At 40.4% G+C, this 20,046-nt stretch overlaps 3 protein-coding genes across 3 annotated transcripts; 2 read left to right on the top strand and 1 right to left on the bottom strand.

Moving 5' to 3' along the window:
* Nucleotides 1-2,055: 2,055 nt before the first annotated feature.
* On the bottom strand, nt 2,056-5,435 carry LOC128234393 (putative nuclease HARBI1). Its single transcript, XM_052948608.1, has 3 exons — nt 4,700-5,435; nt 3,906-4,517; nt 2,056-3,813 (listed from the first exon to the last, which is right to left on the bottom strand). The coding sequence occupies exons 1-3, from the start codon at nt 5,053-5,055 to the stop codon at nt 3,450-3,452; spliced, it is 1,332 nt and encodes a 443-aa protein (XP_052804568.1). The 5' UTR covers nt 5,056-5,435; the 3' UTR covers nt 2,056-3,449.
* Nucleotides 5,436-8,195: 2,760 nt separating this feature from the next.
* Nucleotides 8,196-11,829, top strand: LOC128234396 (uncharacterized). Its single transcript, XM_052948610.1, has 2 exons — nt 8,196-8,587; nt 11,658-11,829. Exons 1-2 carry the CDS (start codon nt 8,258-8,260, stop codon nt 11,694-11,696), a joined length of 369 nt encoding a protein of 122 aa, XP_052804570.1. The 5' UTR covers nt 8,196-8,257; the 3' UTR covers nt 11,697-11,829.
* Nucleotides 11,830-14,009: 2,180 nt separating this feature from the next.
* LOC128234397 (uncharacterized) lies at nt 14,010-17,902 on the top strand. The gene is made up of 4 exons (XM_052948611.1): nt 14,010-14,406; nt 14,799-15,001; nt 15,241-15,367; nt 16,690-17,902. The coding sequence occupies exons 1-4, from the start codon at nt 14,191-14,193 to the stop codon at nt 17,884-17,886; spliced, it is 1,743 nt and encodes a 580-aa protein (XP_052804571.1). The 5' UTR covers nt 14,010-14,190; the 3' UTR covers nt 17,887-17,902.
* Nucleotides 17,903-20,046: the final 2,144 nt, after the last annotated feature.

Here is a 20,046-nt window from a genome sequence, read left to right as displayed (position 1 = left end):
TCCACGACCACACACGACCGCACACGATCAAACCCCGATCACTGTTCGACCATACACGAGCTCACGTGACTAAAGCAAGAAAAGCGTGCTGACCAGTGTCTCATAAGTTGTTTGGACGCTGAAGATATAACATCTTTAGCAAACCAATATCTGTTAAAACATCTTCAGCCAAGCCATTTCTACTACAAACTTAAGATGCCGAGAAAAGGCAAAAGGCCGATAGGCAGTACAATTGCGAGTAAATGTGCAGTTGCTGCGCCTCAGCCTGAAATCGTGGAACCCACCCAGGAAGAGAGTAATGAGTCGCCTATACCCCCTACTGACTCTTCTGCCGAGCAAACCAGAAAAGAGCAAGTAGAAGAACGTCCGACTTCTCCTGAGATAGAGGTACTAAGCTTTTGATTTTGCTTTCCCTTCGAATACGAACAAACAACTGTCATTAGACTTATATTTTGTGTGTCAAGTGTTTATAAGGATATAATGCATAATTTGTTTATTTTATCATAACACACTGCTATGTTTGTCATGTATTTTTACAATTAGTACTCTACATGTATATGTTTTTTTCGGCAATATTTTAGGCGCAAAATAACAAACATAATTGGAAGTTTCCTTGTTATTCATAAGTATACTTTTAATGTTTACAGACTGATATCAGGCCCCGGAAGACACTACATCGTACACTCACGCAAGATGAAGAAGATGACCTTGTAGCGTGGTTAAGAGAGAACTCGTTCCTCTTCGACAAATCATCCGCAGGATTCAAGTATAAGGAGAAGAAGAACAGTACATGGGCCGCGAAAGAGGCAGAGTTGGGCCTCAAACCTGGAGACCTGTCGTCAATCTGGTACACGAATATGAGAACACAGTATTCGAAACTAATTAAGCTTACCAACAAATCTGGATCTGGTGCTGGAGAGCGCACAGCAAGGCAACAGTGGATTTTGGACAACTTTGAATTCCTGCGCCCTTATCTGGTACAGCTGCGAACTCAGAGGGGATCCAAAGTAAGTACATGTAGTAATAAAAATCCTGTATAAATCATGTGTATACACTTAAAAGAAATATACGTAATCAAGCATTAAATTATTTCTAAATTTTAATGGTATAAAAGGGAGTTCAGTTTTTTTTGCCTAAGTTTGACTCGGATTTAACGACAGCTAAGGCCATATCTCTATTATACAAGGCCATATGTGGACCTATGTTTTAAGTCTTGTGCAAGAGAAATACCATACAACATTTCTGAAAAGTTCATTTCAGAGCCGGGATTCAAACTCAAGCCAACACATGACACAGGATTCGCAGTCCAAGGCGTTAACCTCTCTGCCATCGGGGCACCTTCTTAAAAGTCTGTATTTATTCTGTGTACTTTCTATATTTGCAGTTTGCGGAGAAGAGAAAGGAACTTGTCTTGGAGGAGACAGAGGATGATGACGCCGCCTCCGAATCGTCAGCACCCTCTACATCAGCAGTATCTGGTTGCCGTCCCAAAGCAGCGCGTGTACTGTCCTCATTGACGTCCGAGTTGGAGTCCGTGCGTGGTGCCATCACAGTTGCGCAAGATCCAGCAGCACACACTGGCCAGTTTTTGGTGTATTTGATGCGCCAAATGGACCAGCAGAGAATGAATGTGTTTGTCACACGTGCAACAAGGCTGGCTCTGGACCTTGCGGAGGAAAGCCAAGAGGAGAAGAGACGACTAGCCACCCAAGAGGCAGCAGGGCATGTAGGTCAACAGATAGCAGATCCAGTTTTTGCCATGCCTGTCCCTCCCGCTCCTACATCATCTATATACAGAAGACAGGCTCCCATATCAGCGGCGTTCGGCTCAGCATGGCAGCAGAATCAGTTTCAGCAACAGGATCACATGCAGCAGGATTTTCAGCTAGCTACCAATATAGCTGCATCTGCACCACCAGCCCATCTTACACCACTGCTGAAAAGTTTTACTCACCTGCAACCACCAAATGTGCAGGCAATCTTGCAACAGCCTACATGTGCTTACAGGTCCATTACACCCGCCATAGAAACCCCAACCACAACTGCATCTATCATCCGCCAGGCTATGGATATGGTCTCGACACCAAATAGTTCCCCCATCCTAACCCAGGAGATGCATGACGCACCCAAGGACTGAACAAAGTAACTGGAAAATGGTTGAACCAGCCAAGTGATTTGATGATGTGATTTTACTCAAGTTTATGTGCATTGTGAATTTAGTTTTTCGACGTTTTGGTTTTTACTTTGAATAAAGGTTAAATAGCCTCATTCTTGATAAATATTACTGTTGACTGTTGAGTCTTCTTAAGTAAATCAATGTAAACTGTTCGTAAAATTTGTTTGGATAGCAATTTATCTTACTTAGAAACTTAATTAGCTTACTTTTGGCATAAGGCAAAATAACCCTGTTATTATGTAGGTTTCTGTCAGTATTAAAAGTTGAACTTAAATGTGTATTGTTATAACAAAACAAGGCTGGTCATGCTGGTAGCAATTACTTAAGAATACATGTATTCTAAAATTTAATATTTTTCTTCAGCCCCTAAACAATTAATCAATCAATTAAAAGTGAGCGTTGTGTTCTGGTAGTTAAAACGTTCGACCTTATGAAGAGATGTCTGCTACCGCAACTTGTCCTATACGTGTAGGTTATAGTTCATATAATGGAAAAATAACCAAATTTAATACAAGCGAGCGAAGCGAAGCGCCGTATTAAGTTTGTTTATTTTTCCATTATATGAACTATGACCGACTTATAGTTAACCCCGCCCACTATCATTCCTGTGCCTTCAATTAAAGTCATGTGATCGGGGGAAAATCACGCCATCCGTATACAGCGCGCCAATTGGTTGAACGGTAACTTGGATAAGTCGTTATCGATTCAAAATGACGTAACTACCGCTTGATAAAGCAGAAGTGACGTCATTTTGAATCGACACTTCTGTCGTTCCAGACAGTAGGCTGGGCTTGCTATTTGGCGCGCGCCATGTCTGCTGACCTAGTTATAATACGAACTTATTTGTGCAGAAGTGTTCTTATATGGAACATATTCGAGCAGAAATTTGAAAAATCTCTGGACGGTGATTGGCTCAGAAACTAGGGTGAACTATAAATGAAAGTTGTAAATTACTGGTATGTGGCTATTTCTTGTTGCCGACTTAGGTCATGTTCTAAGTTAACTCACCACCGTGATATGATTGAAATACTTCGAAAAAGGGCATAAAATCAAGAAACAAACAATCAACTCTATTGTATATACATGTATACTTGAAGCTTATTTCCTCCATTAACAAACATATCATGGAAACTATCATATCCAAATAGAAGATGACTTACTATAATATACTTAAACATATCGGAAATCACTTTAATAACTACATAACTTGTGCATACTCGCATCATATAGGTTATACACTTCATCAAAATATCTTTCCAAAGTAACTAACACACTAAATCATATTCTGTTGCCACTCAACTGAACCAGCTCGGGAGTTGAAGTAGTGTTTAATGTAGTTCCTCTGACTGACCCCAGCGGATGTCACCACATTTCTTCCATGGGTCCGATCACCATCAGCCAACTGTCTTCCTTGGCGCCATTCACCAGGTACTAATTGGTTATGCTCGTCCTCTTGGTCGACGGCCAGTCTTGCAATGGCAGGGTACCGTATGCTGATAAGGTTATGCAGTGTGACACATGCAAGAATAATCAAGTCAACGGTTTCGGGCATCTGGTTCAAGCAGCCAAGTAGGCACTGAAACCGCATAGCGAGAAGACCGAAGGCGTTTTCTACCACTCGTCTAGCCCTGGACAACCTAAAATGAAAGGATGGTGATGGTTTATAAGAACAAATTTCTGATTAAATGCATAGCTATTTTGCCAATAGTAATTCAAAAGATTGTCTAACCTGTAATTGAATATGCGCTCCTCGTTGGTCAAGTTGCGTCTGGAGTATGGCTTCATCATCCAAGTTCTCAACGGGAAGGCGTCATCTCCAATGAGGAAGTATGGGGTGTTCATGTCATCGCCAGGCAGTGGATCAGGGTCAGGCAAACCAAGGTTGTTTTCTTCTAGCATGGTTCTGAGTTCAGTGTTATTGAATAGCTGGGCATCGGATGCACTGCCATTAGCACCAACGCTTACCCAGATGAATTTGTAGTTTGCGTCTACGAGTGCGAGTAGTATTATGGAAAAGAAGCCTTTATAGTTATAGAACAGAGATCCAGAGTTCTTCGGGTTCTTTATCCTCACGTGCTTACCATCAAGAGCCCCGCAGACATGAGGAAAATTCCACTTGGTTCGGAAGTCATCTGCAATCTGCTGCCATTGTTCAGCAGTGACGACGTCTGGCAAAACCTCTTCAGAGTACTCCTGTATTATAGCATCCAAAACTTCAGGGACGAATTTACTTATTGTGTTACTTCCCACTCGGAATGAGTACATCAAGTCTGAATACGAGGCTCCAGTTGCGAGATGACGAAGAGTGACCGCCAACTTCAATCCAGGCTCCAGGGCTTCCCTGAAATAGAGATTGAACAATGATAAGTAATAACTAGCCTGCTATTATACAACGTATTAAAATTTCTTAAATATTAGTGACAATTGCACAGAGCTGTTGATGTCAATTGGTTGGAAAAGTAACTAGATGACTAATTATTTCAGAAATACGTGAAAATGATGGGGATCAAACCCATGATTTACCTGAAGTTGGTGTTCTTTTTCTGAATTCTGGGTGATATGCGATCAACAAGCTCCCCAAACATATCAGCGTCTACCCTTAGGAAATTTTTGTATCCTTTTGGGTCTTCCCTGTTTAGCTCCTGTAGCAGTTGCTCATAATGCCCATACAGGGGTCGTCGTGCAAGCCACTGCTTCATCCATATTTTCCTGCGCATTTGTCGCCTACGTCTATGCCTACGACCCTCAGCCTCTTCCTCTTGTTCCAACTCTAGCACTGCAATGGCCCTGTCTCTCTGGAGCTCTAACCATCTGGCCCACATCTGCAACTGCTCAATCTCCATAAATATGTATACTATGCTGGACACAACATATACCATGAAGTTTCAGGATGAAGTGATAATGATCAACACTGTTTGAAGTTTTTATTCTAAAAGTTTTGGTACACGACTGTTCACGACCTTCTACGACTCGAGTACGACTATGACGATCGGGTCGGGGAAAGATCTGACACCGATCGAGCAGAGATCCAGTAGGTCGAGTTGAGATCGTGTAGGGATCGTGTAAAGGTCGGGATGATCGAGCGGAAATCGGAAAGGTGGTCGGGTTGACGTCGTGAAGGAGTCGTGAATAATCGTGTGGAAATCGTGTGTGATCGACAAGAGGTCGAGAAGAAGTCGTGTATTCGCCTTTAGTCGAGCATGGTCGGGCCTGATCGGGGAATTTGGGTGATCGGGATGATCGAGTTGATCTGATCGGCAGTGGGAACCCACCTTAACCGGCGTCAGTTCGAGTGTGTAACGTGCGGGCGTTAAGTGACAAAAAAGGCGGCACACATGTACACTCGGTCGATTCACTGGCCCAATGTCCAAGCCTATACGTGTTTCAGAAGGATACAGATCCCAGTAAAAGCAAACCAATTGCCCTCAGCTATATTAGTAAGTGGGTACTTTCGGCTTGGAAAAAGTCTGGGATGGCGGAGCTGTACCCCTCCCACCATGCGAACTTGACTTCCAACCGAAAGTTCATGACAACTTCCTCAAGGCGCCAGGACAGTGGCCAGAAGGCAAACGTGGCCCACATGTTGTGTCATCGGGAAAGCACGGCGGACATGTTTTACGACCTGCCTGATCAGCAGGCGCGTAGCCAGGCTACGTTTTCCTGGCTGTTCGGCCTAGGCTCATCGACCAGCAGTGGGCCAACGGCCAAAAAGGCCAAAACCTGCACAAAATCAGCCACAGAAGCACTTGGATGTCCACTTGACCCTCAGAGCTTAGGGTTAGCAGAAGGCCAGCAGGGTCAAGTGGACAAACAATCAAAAGCCACCCGGCCACAGTCAATCAGCACCGTCAGCTCCTCCTCAGGAGAAAGGACAGAAGGAGGAGCTGGCAACCACCACAAAAGCCACCCGGCCAGTCGCCAGCACATCCTCGCCCGTTGTTCCTAGTATGTTAGGTATAGAAGAGCAGGAAGAACGGGCAGCACACAGCACTGCCCCACTGATTGACACCACTGCTCCTGGCATTGTCGCTCTTTTCGAATACACAAGAATGCAATGTAGAACTAATTTCTGCCCTTGTTTACTACAGTTTAAAACAACATTGCTGAATAATGTCATTTATATTTCAGTGATTGTCTGACGAATCAGAACATTCTGGCTTCGATTAAAATGAGTTTGAGTATGACGTCGAGATAGCGAATTCGGACCTCAGCGTAACGCACACAAGGATACGAGAAATAAGGATTTTTCAAATCAAACCCAATTATGACAATACCTGGACATGCAATAAACGAGATAAATTTAGTAAACAACAACATGTAGGCCTCATTTAGTAGTTGAATAATAACTTTATTTGTTCATTTTAGTGTGTTTAATTACAAAAAGTCGTACGTACTGTGACTGTTGTTCAACTTTTTTTTCTTCTGTTTCATATATAATATACTGTGTTTCTTTGTTCTGAATTATTTTTTAATTCTGTCCATCTTTGTTTCAATTCAGGTTGCATTAAATGAATTATAAAAATATGTTGCTTATATAATATTTTTTGTTATGTTTGATAAATAAAAGTGTAATAAAAATTATTTTTCATCAAATTTGACATATTTTTCTGTTTGTTTATGAATATCATGCGGAAATAATTTAGATAACAAAATAAAATTTATATGACTGGATTGGAAATTTAATTCTATAAAAACTTTACATTGATGACTTATTGATTAAACCAAAAGAAATACTAAGAAAATAGGTTTGTAATACAGGAGGGTCAAATTCCAATAATAACCAATAATCTCCTATGAAGTAGGGGTACTGATATGAACTGATAAGCCATACACTGGCAGCCTGATATGGCTTAGTTTTACATGAAGTAAAGGGTTAAAATTATATTTCAGGAGCATCACCGCATGAGATGTTAGCCTTGGTTTCAGAAAATGAGCAACAGAAGGGAATCTGTGAAAAGCTTCTGCAAGAAAAAAGGCTCTGGAACTGTTCTATATCTATGGAACGGACTATAGATAGACTGACCACGTGATTGGCCAGAGCCCGCGGAGCCCGGCACGCTCCAGCGTCAGTCATTAACTATAGCTCGATAGGATAACATGCAACTGTAGATTGTGTATTAAACTGTTAAATAGACATAGCCTTTTGTACTTGCCTTCACCCTTGTGTTGACTTTACATTAGCACTACTACAAATATAAAACATGATGTCAGAAAATAGACGAATTACGTAGTCCTGTGACAGTGATCTTGACATTATCTGGACTTAATTCATAACAGCGAAATATGGATATGTCAGGAATTACACCTCCGTGCATGGATTGGGACAGTACAAACCTCCCGGAGGCGTGGGAAAGGTTCAAGCGACACGTGGAACTCATCTTCACTGGACCTTTGAGCTCCAAATCAGAGATAGAGAAAGTGTCATATCTTCTCTTGTGGATAGGCGACAAAGGCCGCGACGTTCATCAAGCGTGGACTCTGACTGAAGCCGAGAAAAAGAGCCTGAAATCCATTTACAAGAAATTTCAAGCTCACGTCAAGCCAAAACTCAACCCAATTTTCGCGCGCTTCAGATTCTACAACGAAGTTCAAGGAGCTGACACTATCGACAAATTTGTCACTCGACTATGACTACGCTCACGTGACTGTAAGTTCAACGCAAACGAAGACGAAATGATCAGAGACAGGATCGTTTTCGGCACGAACAATTCAAGAATAAGGGAAAAACTCATCAATGAAGGAGAAAAGCTAACGCTTGACAAAGCACTCCAGATAGCTCAAAGCTTTGAGTACTGCCAGACTCAAATGGCAACCATGAATTTGACGTCAACGCAAACGGACACACCGCCAGTCACCCCAACACCCGTGGACGCCATACACAGACGTAACGGACGTAAGCCACCGCCAGATTACCACCAACAGCAGCGCCAACCACCACAGCAGCGCCAACAACAACGTTCATATCAACGATATGAGAAATCATGTGACAATTGAGGACGAGTGCACGGACCTACCAAAACTCAGTGCCCAGCATTTGGCAAATTGTGTAACAAGTGCCAAAAACAAAATCATTTTGGACATATGTGCAGAAGTAACCAGAATTACCACAAATCTGTACATGACATTGACGCTAGTGCTGTAGACGGTGCATGTGGATATTCATGTGACACACCGGAATACTACATCGACATGGTAAGCACACGTTCTTTATCACAATCGCCAGACCGTGCCTTCGTTCCCATCACTCTTGGTCCTAGCAAAGTACCAATACATTTCAAAATTGATACAGGCAGTGAATGCAACATAGTTTCACATGAAACGTTCAAACGCCTAAAATTAAGTGCCCCTCTCGAGCCCCCCGACAGCAAACTGACCTCTTACTCAGGCGACCTTCTCAAGGTTCTTGGAAAAGTGAGTCTTCCCTGCTGCCACAAATCTGATACAATCATGGCTACAATCTATGTTGTTGAGAATCGTGCCCCTCCATTGTTAGGACTCAGATCATCACTAGAGTTGAATTTGATCAAGCTGACCTACTCTGTAGAAAACTCCCCCAAAGAGCCCCAAGTACTGACTAGGGATTCTGTAATGTCCGAATACAAAGAGCTTTTCCATGGAGTTGGGAAAATTCCAGGGTTTGCGAAATTACACCTTAAGGAAAATGCAGTCCCCGTTGTGAACCCCCCGCGAAAAGTGCCCGAAGCTCTTAAACCACGACTTAAGGACGAACTCGACCGCATGGTCAAAGACGGAATTGTCACTAAGGTCACCGAACCCACTGACTGGGTAAATTCGATAGTTTTGGTAGAAAAGCCAAAGACAGGTAAACTTAGGGTTTGCATTGACCCAAAGGCTCTAAATGACTCAATCCGTAGACCGCATTACCCAATGCCGACTTTAGACGACGTGACGTCAGAGCTATGTGGGGCTACACATTTCAGTATTCTAGATATTACGCATGCGTATTGGAGTGTCAAACTAGATCACGAGTCTTCCCTACTTACAACGTTCAGTACGCCTTTCAGCAGATATAGATACCTAAGGCTCCCATTTGGCATCACATCTTCAGGCGACATATTTTAGCAGAAATGCAATGAAATCTTTGAAAACTTGCCCGGAATTCATGCCATAGTAGACGACATTTTGATACATGGTCGCTCACGGTCAGAACACGACGAAAATTTGCGAAAAGCGCTCAATAGAGCACACGAAATAGGCATTAAATTTAATCCCGACAAATGCGTTATCGGAGCGACAGAAGTCCCTTTCTTTGGTCACGTCATTTCTAGTCATGGCCTCAAACCCGACAATGCCAAAATAGACGCCATTGTGAAACTCAAAACGCCGGACTCCCGCGCAGAGTTAGAAACATTCCTCGGCATGGTCAATTACTTGGCCAAATTCGCGCCAAAACTCGCCGAAACCACATCCCCTCTCCGGAGCCTCTTGCAGAAAGATATCGAGTTCTTTTGGGATGAGCCGCAGACACGCGCGTTCGAAAAGGTCAAGGAGACGATAACAAGCTCACCCGTTCTAGGTTACTTTGACCCAAAGAAGCCCTTAGTCTTAGAATGTGACGCATCACAAAACGGGCTCGGATGCTCCTTATGGCAGGACGGTAGGCCCATAGCATACGCTTCAAAAAGCTTAACTAATACTGAGAAAATGTACGCAAATATTGAACGCGAACTCCTTGCAATCGTGTTTGGTTGTAAGCGATTCCATCAGTTTACGTATGGTAGACACGTAATAGTTCACAGTGACCACCGACCGATTTCTGCAATAATGAAAAAAACCCTGTCGGCAGCCCCTCCCAGGCTTCAGAGATTGCTGCTATCTCTGCAAAAGTATGACGTAACAGTAGAACACGTACGCGGAAAGGACATTCCCGTTTCTGATTACTTGTCAAGGCACTCAGTAAATGAAACTTACCCGACACTGATTGAAGGTTTGGACACACACGTCCATTCGGTTAAAAGACAGCTTCTTGTAACCGACTCACGACTTGAAAAAATAAGACAGGCTATTAGAGACGATCATGACATGAAAGTATTGAAACGGACTATACTACAAGGTTGGCCGGAATCGCGGTCAGACTGCGAGTCCGCGGTAACCGATTTCTGGAATCACCGGGACGAATTGTCATTCGAAGATGAACTATTTTTCAGAGGTCAAACACTCCTCATTCCAAAATCCCTGCAAGTAGAAATGGTTAAACAGGTTCACACAGGTCACCTAGGTGTAACCAAGACTTTACAGCGCGCCAAAGACTGTTTGTTTTGGCCTGGCATGCAAAGGCAGATCACAGAACACGTGTTGCAATGCCCTATATGTTTGACTCACAGAGATTCAAATACGAAGGAACCCATGATCTCTCTAGAATTCCCAGACCAGTACCAAGTTTTGTCAACAGACTTGTTTCATTTGGACGGCAGAGACTATCTACTTACGATTGATCATTATTCAAGATTTTTTGAAGTTGACCATTTGACAAATACACGATCTAGTACGATTGTTCACAAACTGCAGGCACATTTTGCTCGCAATGGAATTTGCGATGTTTTACATAGTGATAATGGGCCTCAATTTTCGAGCTCAGAATTCGCTGATTTTGCAAAATCATGGAATTTAAAACATCAAACGTCTTCACCTCTTCATCCCCAGGGTAACTGCTTGGCTGAACGCGGAGTAGGTATTGCGAAGAAAATTATGAAAAAAGCAAGAGATAGTGGTCAAAATGTATACCTTGCTTTATTAGAATATAGAAATACTCCACTAGATTGTGGATACACCCCTGTTCAACTACTTTGTAGTCGCAGAACCAAATCAGTTTTGCCAATCACAAACAAAGCTCTATTGCCCCAAATAGTGAATGCTAGCAAGGTGAAACAGACGGCTATTCATACAAAATCGAAGCAAAAGCAGCATCACGATTCATCATCAAGGCAATTAAAGCCCATATCCATTAATGACTCTGTTAGAGTTCAAACAGGAAAAATTTGGGTTCCTGCAAAAGTCGCGCAACAAAATGGACCGAGGTCATTCACTGTACAAACACGAGATGGAAAAATTTACCGCCGAAATCGCAAAGTTCTACATAAAACAAATGAAATTGTGTCAGACATCCTGCCTTTAGATTACAACATTTCGGCTAGCTCTCCGATTTCCCCAGATGCGCCCCAGTCGGTCAGCTCAGGTCAAATTCCGACTTCAAGCAATTCAAACAGTGAATCAGGCTCCCCTTATGTAACACGGTCTGGCAGATTTGTGAGAAGGAATGTGCCCAACTATGATCAGAACTGGGTTAACCACTAATCAGCGATCAAATGCTGATAAGCACATTTTCCTTTACCTGTGCTTTGAACAATGTAGGAGCAGTGGTTAACTAGCACGATTTATTGTTTTTACATGTAATGTATACAACTAATCCACATTGGTATTAGCATCTCATTTTGTAATGCAATAACTTATTTTATTCCAGAACGAGGAAGATGTTCTATATCTATGGAACGGACTATAGATAGACTGACCACGTGATTGGCCAGAGCCCGCGGAGCCCGGCACGCTCCAGCGTCAGTCATTAACTATAGCTCGATAGGATAACATGCAACTGTAGATTGTGTATTAAACTGTTAAATAGACATAGCCTTTTGTACTTGCCTTCACCCTTGTGTTGACTTTACGTTAGCACTACTACAAATATAAAACAGGAACAAAGACTAGCTGAGCAGAAACTACAAAATGTTGATTTGAAAAGGGAATGTGCAGCTCTGAAGGACAAACCTAAAGAAGAAAAGAAAAGCCATGACTTTATCTTCTCAGTTGAAAAGGTTTGGAATTGTCTAATAAGAGTCAACTTTCAGTATTACACTGGTTTTGTTTATGTTAAGTTAATGACCATTTTCAACTTCCTAGAGCCAAATAAACTTGAGTGTCCATTCAATTGGAAGAGAACAGTTTCTTCTGTAAAAAACATGAAACTACAAGACCAGTTACTGTTAACCATGATGAAACTTAGACTCAACCACCAGTTTAAACACCTTGGGCACTTGTTCAACATTTCGCCTCAATACGCAGGGGTAGTTTTCCGAGAATGGATAAACTACAATCATGTTCTATTGATTTGGATCTGTGCCTCTTTGTCAAGAGCGAGAAATATTATAGACAATATGCCACCAAAATTTAAAACTGATTTTCCAACAACAATGCTCATATTAGATGGAACTGAATCAAAAATTGAGCGGCCAAGCTCTTTGCGATCTCAAAGACAATGTTATTCTGACTATAAGTCGAGCACTACATTATACAAAAGTTGTCAAAATGGTCAATCTGTGAGAGTGCAGCTTTAACTCTTTTGTGACTTTGTTGAAAGGAAAACATTTGCGAACAATATATCATTGTGAAACACTGGTTTCCATTTACTAGCTGTATACAAGTCTAAGTTCTTAGTTTAATATGAAATAAAAATGGTTCAATGTTTGTATTATTTCTTATCTGATTTATCAAATAGAAAGGTCTCATGTTTTTAATACAATAACACGTAAAAGATAGCAGATAAGAAAACATATAGAGTATTATACTTCATCAAGCTTCAGCTGATGTACATACAGGGCTCGACATTAACGGTGGTCCAATGGTCCGGGGCCACCAGATTCATGGTCCGGACCAGTAGAAACCAGTTCTGGCTAGTCCGACTGGACCAGTGAAATTTCCAAGAAGAAATAATTTAATCAGAAATGTTAAGCACGATCCCTGACTAAATCTGATAATATGTATCATCCAACAAATAAATGCAGTGCAAGCAGCGTTCGTTGTTTTTATTTACATTCCCTTGCGCATGCGTTACATCTGCGACCGGAAGTAAACAGCACAGAACAGTTTACGATAGCTGTGAAATCATCGGAAATAGGTCAATCTTTATTACGATGTAAAATTCCAATAACTTATTTTAGCAAATCATTTCGTCCATATTTATAGCATTGAATTTGGTTTTTAAGTATTTATCGTATGCATAGTAAATTAAAGCAAAACAAAAAAACGCGAGAATTTACAACAGTTGACCCGTTGACCTATTTACGGTTTGTTTACAATGGAGGAATGATCGTCTGCTGAACAGCGTAAAAGATGTCGAAACAGAATCTACTTTCTTTCGGGTTTACGATGAGTAAAGAAACGGAAAAATCAAAAACTGTTAAAGGTTTGGCGGTGACCAAAAAGGCCTATGAAAATAAGAGAAAGAGACATTTCGTCCCGTCATGGCTGGACCAATATCCGTGGTTACGATATGATGAGGAAACTGACAAAATGTTTTGCAAGTCTTGCGAAAAATACGCAGACGAACATGGGTCCTCGTTGGCATCCGGGTCAGATGTATTTAAGATAGATTCTTTAAAGGCACATGTTTTGAACTTACTCAATTATTGCCATTTGCTAATGTGATTGACAAATTTTAATGTACATTCAAGTCAGATATGTACTATATATCTTTTATTGCTGCCTGATAATCCAACGTATATTCTAGTCAATCCTCATACTATTGTTTCATTGTTGTAATGTTAACCAGTTAAAGTTTTATATTAAAATTAAAAGCTCACTATTATTTTCATCATGTGTGTATATAATAAACCTTCACAGGCAAAGAATTAAAATCATATCATCAAAAAGTATCAATTTGGTCAGGACCAGTGGATATTAGGTCAGGACCAGTAGAAAATATATCTACTAGTCCGAATGGACCAGTGGATTTAAAAGTTAATGTCGAGCCCTGACATACAAATAAGTTAGATGTAAATTAATGAAAGCCAATGTCACATATAAGGCCCAAAAAAAAAATATGTCTGGTTCAGGAAACCCGACCGACCCTATTTTTTACCCGCCGACCCTAAACTTTTTTTTCGAAATCGCGGCCGAAAACCGCTATACTGCGTATTGAAAATTTTCTTTTCTGTAGTTATTGCTCTTTGGGTTAATAGAGCGCGTTTATATCGATCTTTGGGTTAATAGAGCGCACAACAATGGCGGCGCCCATGGCGTGTTCACCAGCCACTTTGATGGCCATAAAACTCCAAAAATGTGAACATGGAGCAGAGCGGCAGGTTATGAAAGCGGTCCAGCATGGTTGCACAGCTTCGGAAGTATTCGAGGAGCTCCATGGGCCAACCAACCCCAAACTGTTTGCCACCAAATATGAAGCCCCAACTAGTTTAGGCCCGGGCGGAACGTTTTGGCAGGTGAAATGTGCCTTCCTTTGCTTTTGAAAAAAGATCGAATTTAATATTTGTATTTTTGATGTCTTTTAAAATTAATACCAGAAAGGTACAGGTAGTTGATAAAGCCATAGGAGGTCAGATTTATTTAAAATAAATACTCATCCAGTCAGATCTGTCATACCTGTATTTTACAGGCTGGGGAATTTTGCTGATCGAGGTATATCCTCCATCGGGGTATTATACCCCGACCAAGGCAGGCATGGCGAATGACCGTCGGACAATTAAATAAAGTCATCTGCTTTCTGGGTTCCAACCCGTGCTCTAACAGGAGACTGAAAGTATAATGATTGTCCGGACATTGTCCAGTATGTCTGTACATCTGTTAATATTTCGTATGTGTTTGAACATTTCAGATTGAGCCCACTACTAGAATGGGGGACCTCATTGCCTCATTTGATGTGAAAGTGATCCGATTAAGCTGTACCCTACTTCCTAAGGGAGGTTTGATGTCCACACTGCAAAATGTTTCTGAAGAAGCCACCGCGAAAACAGTGAATGCTTTCGAAGTATTAATGATGGGGAGACAAGCCTCAATACCGTCAAAAAAGACTTCAAGGTTTATAGATATATTAAATATATTTAAAAAATATTGAAACTTGGGTCACGCTGTCCAAAAGTTGTCCTTGTTCGCCAAACGTGATAAATGTTTGTATTTCAGAGTATGTGACGATATTAATATTCTATTCTAAAATATCAAAATGGCACCTAAAATTTGAATTTAAATTTGAAAAACAACATTGGGTCTAAGTTTTTGTATTTATTTAATATTAAACTGTCGAAGTGTTTTTCTTTCAGTTCTGGCGTTCAGACTGGTTTGAACAGGAAGGATGAATTGTTCAACGATATTGTAGACCTGTGTGACAAGATGGGTGCCAAATTTTCCCAAGACACTGTTGAGTCTGATGGCAGGTACTTCGTGCAGGTGTGTATATTATATGGGCAGGTAAAGGTGTATTAAAGATTTAAAAAGAATATAAATATATCAATGGAAAAAAAACACAGTCAATGATCCTGGCATATTTGATAGAAACATTGACAGATTTGATCCTTTGACCATCTTTTCCCAATGGTGGTATAAATGGTGGTTTTAATATAGTACTGGAACTAATTTTTACTCAAGTTTGAAAATATTTAATATTTAAATAAAAGATCTAATATTTTGAGGTTTGAAAATCATTGATACTCCTACTTGCAAGACTTGATGGTAAATTCAGTATTTTTTATATTTTTCAAAAATATTTACATTTATATGAAAATACAGGTGGAATTCAGATATAAGTATGTATATTTTAATCATAGATAATGCAATAAAAGGTGCTGGGTTAAATTGTCGTCTTTAATACGTGCATTTTGTTCTTTTCACTATTTGTACACATATACTCTTTCTGCTTGAGCAGCATGAAGCAAAGTAGTTGTGCAACTAGAATGGGGGATTTACAAACGATACTTTTAATATTTTACAAAATTAACTTCAAAACAGTATCATATATGGAATTCCACTAATGCTATATAAACCAGAAACATCAACATCCTCAGTACTAAGATTTGATTATAGGCTGAGTTTGCCTTTCATAGATACAGATTTCACATGTCTCTAGACTTTCACCATTCTTGGAAATCACAAGTGCTTGGTTTTCAATATTAAAGTATTGGTTGTGAATAGAGGCATTTTTAATACCTGTCTGAAAAGATATCTAAACAGATCCGAAAAAATTGTATTTAACTGGTTGCACAATCTGTCATATTTGTTTAATGCCGTTCATTTGTGTGTTGTGGTGCTTCATTAATATTACTAATATATTAAACTCTTCTGTTATGGGTTCTTTTCTAGCTAGAAAATTAAAAGTAGAATTAGAAATTGGGTTTTGTTTTGTTTAGAGCTTTGCTTTTAATATACTAGAAAAAAGTATAGAACTGGAATGAACCATTTTAACTGTATTAAAACAGAATTTTGATATGGAAGTAATTGTCAAGTGTCTGAAATGTATTCAGAATTTATATATTAAAATTAAATTTATTGTACAACACCACATGAGCCATGTCATGAGACCAACATATTGCAATTGCCACCAGCAAGGGTCTGCGCAGTCTGATCATGATCCATGCTGTTTGCTACTCTATTGAATTAATGTAGGCTTCAAACACTGTGCAGGCCGGTCTGGGTCCATGCTGGTCGCAAATACAACATGTTGGTTTTCTCATGATGTGGCAAGTCGTTTTAATATTTTGCTGTTGCAATTTCAGGTACTCTGCAATTCTCTTTGGTATATTACAAACCAAATGGATACTATCAATGAAGCAGCACGACAACAGAAAGACGTTAATCCAGTACCTGAACTGTTCTACAATTTCTGTGGGTACAACGAGACGAAACGGAAAAAGCAGAAAAGTCAGCCAATGTCTTCAAGGGGCTTAAGATCAGATGCAGAATGTCTTTTCGGTTTATTGAATAAGCCATACTTGAACTCTACTGTAGGAAATTGGCCTGAACTTCGCTTAAGTATTGAGGCCCTGGCATCATGTTTGTCGTCTTACGGACAATATTTGTACACTCAATCAAACACAAGTGCAAAGAACAAGGTTCAACCACACCCATGTAGAACTGTAGATCAAAATGCATCTGTATACCATTGCAGTAAATCAGTATTATGTGTTGTAAAAGACAAGTACAAAGTGCTTGACAAAGCTGTAACTAGTGTTGACATTGGAAACCCTGTCCTGTTTGATGAAGACTTGCACATTGATAAACCTTTTGAGAATACCATGCAGAGATTTCGCTTTTTTGATAATTTACAATTAAGTGTTTCTGTAGATGTAATCAAATACTGTCCTGGGGGTGGGGTTGGTACTACATTTATTATTTCACAGGTGCCAGAAAACAGGTCTGAACCACAAATGATGACTGATGCAGCTCGACTTGTGCAGAGAATGAGAGGAAGTTTGAAAGAGTTCCATACTAGGTCGCAGAAAAAGGAGTTCAAAAGGAAAGTGTCTAATATTGCAAAAGTACAGCCTAGTCTTCTTGATTACATGTATTCTGAACTGGCCTTAGATGCATCTGCATTTGACAATCCAGATATGCAGCAAAGATTGCATGTTATGTCCTTGGGTGAATCAGGATTGGTGAATGACTTACGACATCTTAATCCTGGAAGGCCAAATGACAGGTATGATTCGTTTTTTGAGAAGCTTTGTGAGCTGGTTGAAGATAACTCTGCTGCTGATGAACGTAGACACGGTTCCGGTGTTGCACATTTATCCAGGTGGATATCTTTGTCAGATATGATCAAAGAAACAGTAAGTTTGTGCCCAGAAGAAACACCTGTACCATCTAAGAGTCTTGTCTGTTTACAGTTTGCTCCTCGTAACCCGTATGCGTCAACTGCCCTGACATTTACATCACGAATTCCAGTCCAATATAAATACAACGAAGACAGCTAAGAGCACAACATGTTGATGACCATTACTGTGCAGCCTTGTTCAAGTATCTTAAACATAGGTCAGTTGAATTGAAAACTGATGGAGTGTTGTTCTGTGCTGATGACAAGGCCAAGGTGCCTATAGGAGAACCTGATCGACCAGTGTCTACAGGGGTTCGAGGGCGTCAGAGTATTGCTCCTGTCGACATAGAATTGAGTAGCCTAGACCATGATATGAAGATGTCGAGTCTAACTCCAAGTGTTGTGCTGAAGTGTAGAGTTCCTGACACTGTGCAGCAATCATTTGTTCGGGGACAGGTGACAACATTTATAAATGACACAGTTACCCAGACGTCATCTCCATTTAGACATGCAGCGCATATTGTGAAAATACTAGAGAGCAACCAAGAAACAAACCCAAAAGTTCTACTGAAATATACTGATGGTGGCACGGACCAGCGGAACACGTTAGAGCAAGTGAAATGCGCAAACATTTGTTTATTTCAAGAACTTAACCTTGATATGCTGATCACTGTTAGATGCGCCCCAGGGCAAAGCTATGTCAATCCAGCGGAGAGAATTATGTCAATTCTCAATTATGGTCTCCAGAATGTAGCCACCGAGCGACAGAAACTTGACGAGGAGACAGAGAAAAAGCTGAACAGATGTAACGGTATGTCTTCGGTGAGAGAGTTACTCAAGAAAGAACCGGATCTAGAGCCAAAATGGGTTGAATCAATTGAACCAATACAGTCTTTGATTGAAAACAGATTCATGAGACTAAGATTAAAGGATGAACCAATACGCTGCTTGACACCAGTTTCTGATGCTGAAATTGATCTCCTGAAGAGGCATTTGAGGGAGCTGTTTCCTGACTTAGACCTAGATAAGCTGCAGAAAGTCCATACTAACAGATGTGCTGAGTATGTTGACTGGAAGACCAGACATTGCAGGGAGACACAATACACTTTTCAGGTTAGAAAGTGTAGCAATTCTACGTGTTGTCCACCAAAGCAACTGGGAGAAGAAAAGTTAATGTGGCTTCCAGAACCTGAACTAGATGAAACACGTGAACACTTTCTTAATTATGAAGAAGCAAAGCAGAAGGAAACCACAGAGAAAGACAGGCCTTCACTTCAAGTTCAAAAGGTAAAGAAGACCACAAATCAACCAAGAACAGCAGTTTCAAATGAATCCAGACAAGAAAACTCGAATGAACCTAGACCAGGGAACTCTACAGTAACTAGACCAGAGAACTCTGAAGAAAGTAGATCTGGTGGAAACTCAACTCTTGTGAATGAAGAACCTGTGGAAATAAATCGGCGAGTTGATGTGCCACTCTCGACACAAAATGCACGGGCAATTGCTACTTGTATTGAATGCAGAAAACCCAGAGTTGTTTATTCAAAAACAAAGTTAAGCCAGAGAAAAGAGGTATTGTTGGCTACTTGTCTGAGTGATTATGACTATTCATGTGGGGCTCAATTGTTTCCCCCATCTGCACCCTCCACTCTAAAAAGTTCAGTTGTGATCAGGCCATTCCTTCAGTGCGCGAGTCCAATCGAACTTTGCTACTACGGCGCTGACCTTGGTCGCAAGGATCTGTGTACCTACTGTGCTGACTTGGAATCTGAGACAGATGCAGAGCTTAAAAAATTATACAAAACTGTACTGCCTATCTGTCAGAAATGCAGAGAATTGAAGAAAGAGCCCATTGTGCAGAGAAAATATGGAAAGCCAAAGTCAAAATAATTTTAGAGTGTATGTATTGAAGAATATGAATACATAATGGGCAAATGTTAAACTGTAAAACTCTTTTTAAGATTTTTTCCATGTGCTTTCTGTCAGTACATGTAGTTGAAAATGCAGTGACAAGTAACTGTATCTATCACTGCTAGATTTTTTGGCAAACATTTTATCATTGGAGTGTTGAATTGTACACTGTCATATGTTTGAAAACTTATATAAAGTAAAAAGTACCAACCCCTTTAAGTAAAAGTATCAGAAGATTTTCAGTGAATGTCATTAAATATATATCAGTGAAAAAATTGCCATGTCATTGAATGTACGCATTTTGTACTTTAATAATTGTGTTTGGGAAATATATCAACAGTCAATTAATAATATTAAACTCACAAAGTATTGGATAATACTTTTGTTGCTCTTCTATTAACCTGGACCC

The sequence above is a fragment of the Mya arenaria genome, chromosome 5 (assembly GCF_026914265.1).
Source record: "Mya arenaria isolate MELC-2E11 chromosome 5, ASM2691426v1".
Classification (NCBI taxonomy): Eukaryota; Metazoa; Mollusca; class Bivalvia; order Myida; family Myidae; genus Mya; species Mya arenaria.
Note: the sequence above shows the minus strand (reverse complement) of the source record. Positions and strands in the feature narration are given on the sequence as shown.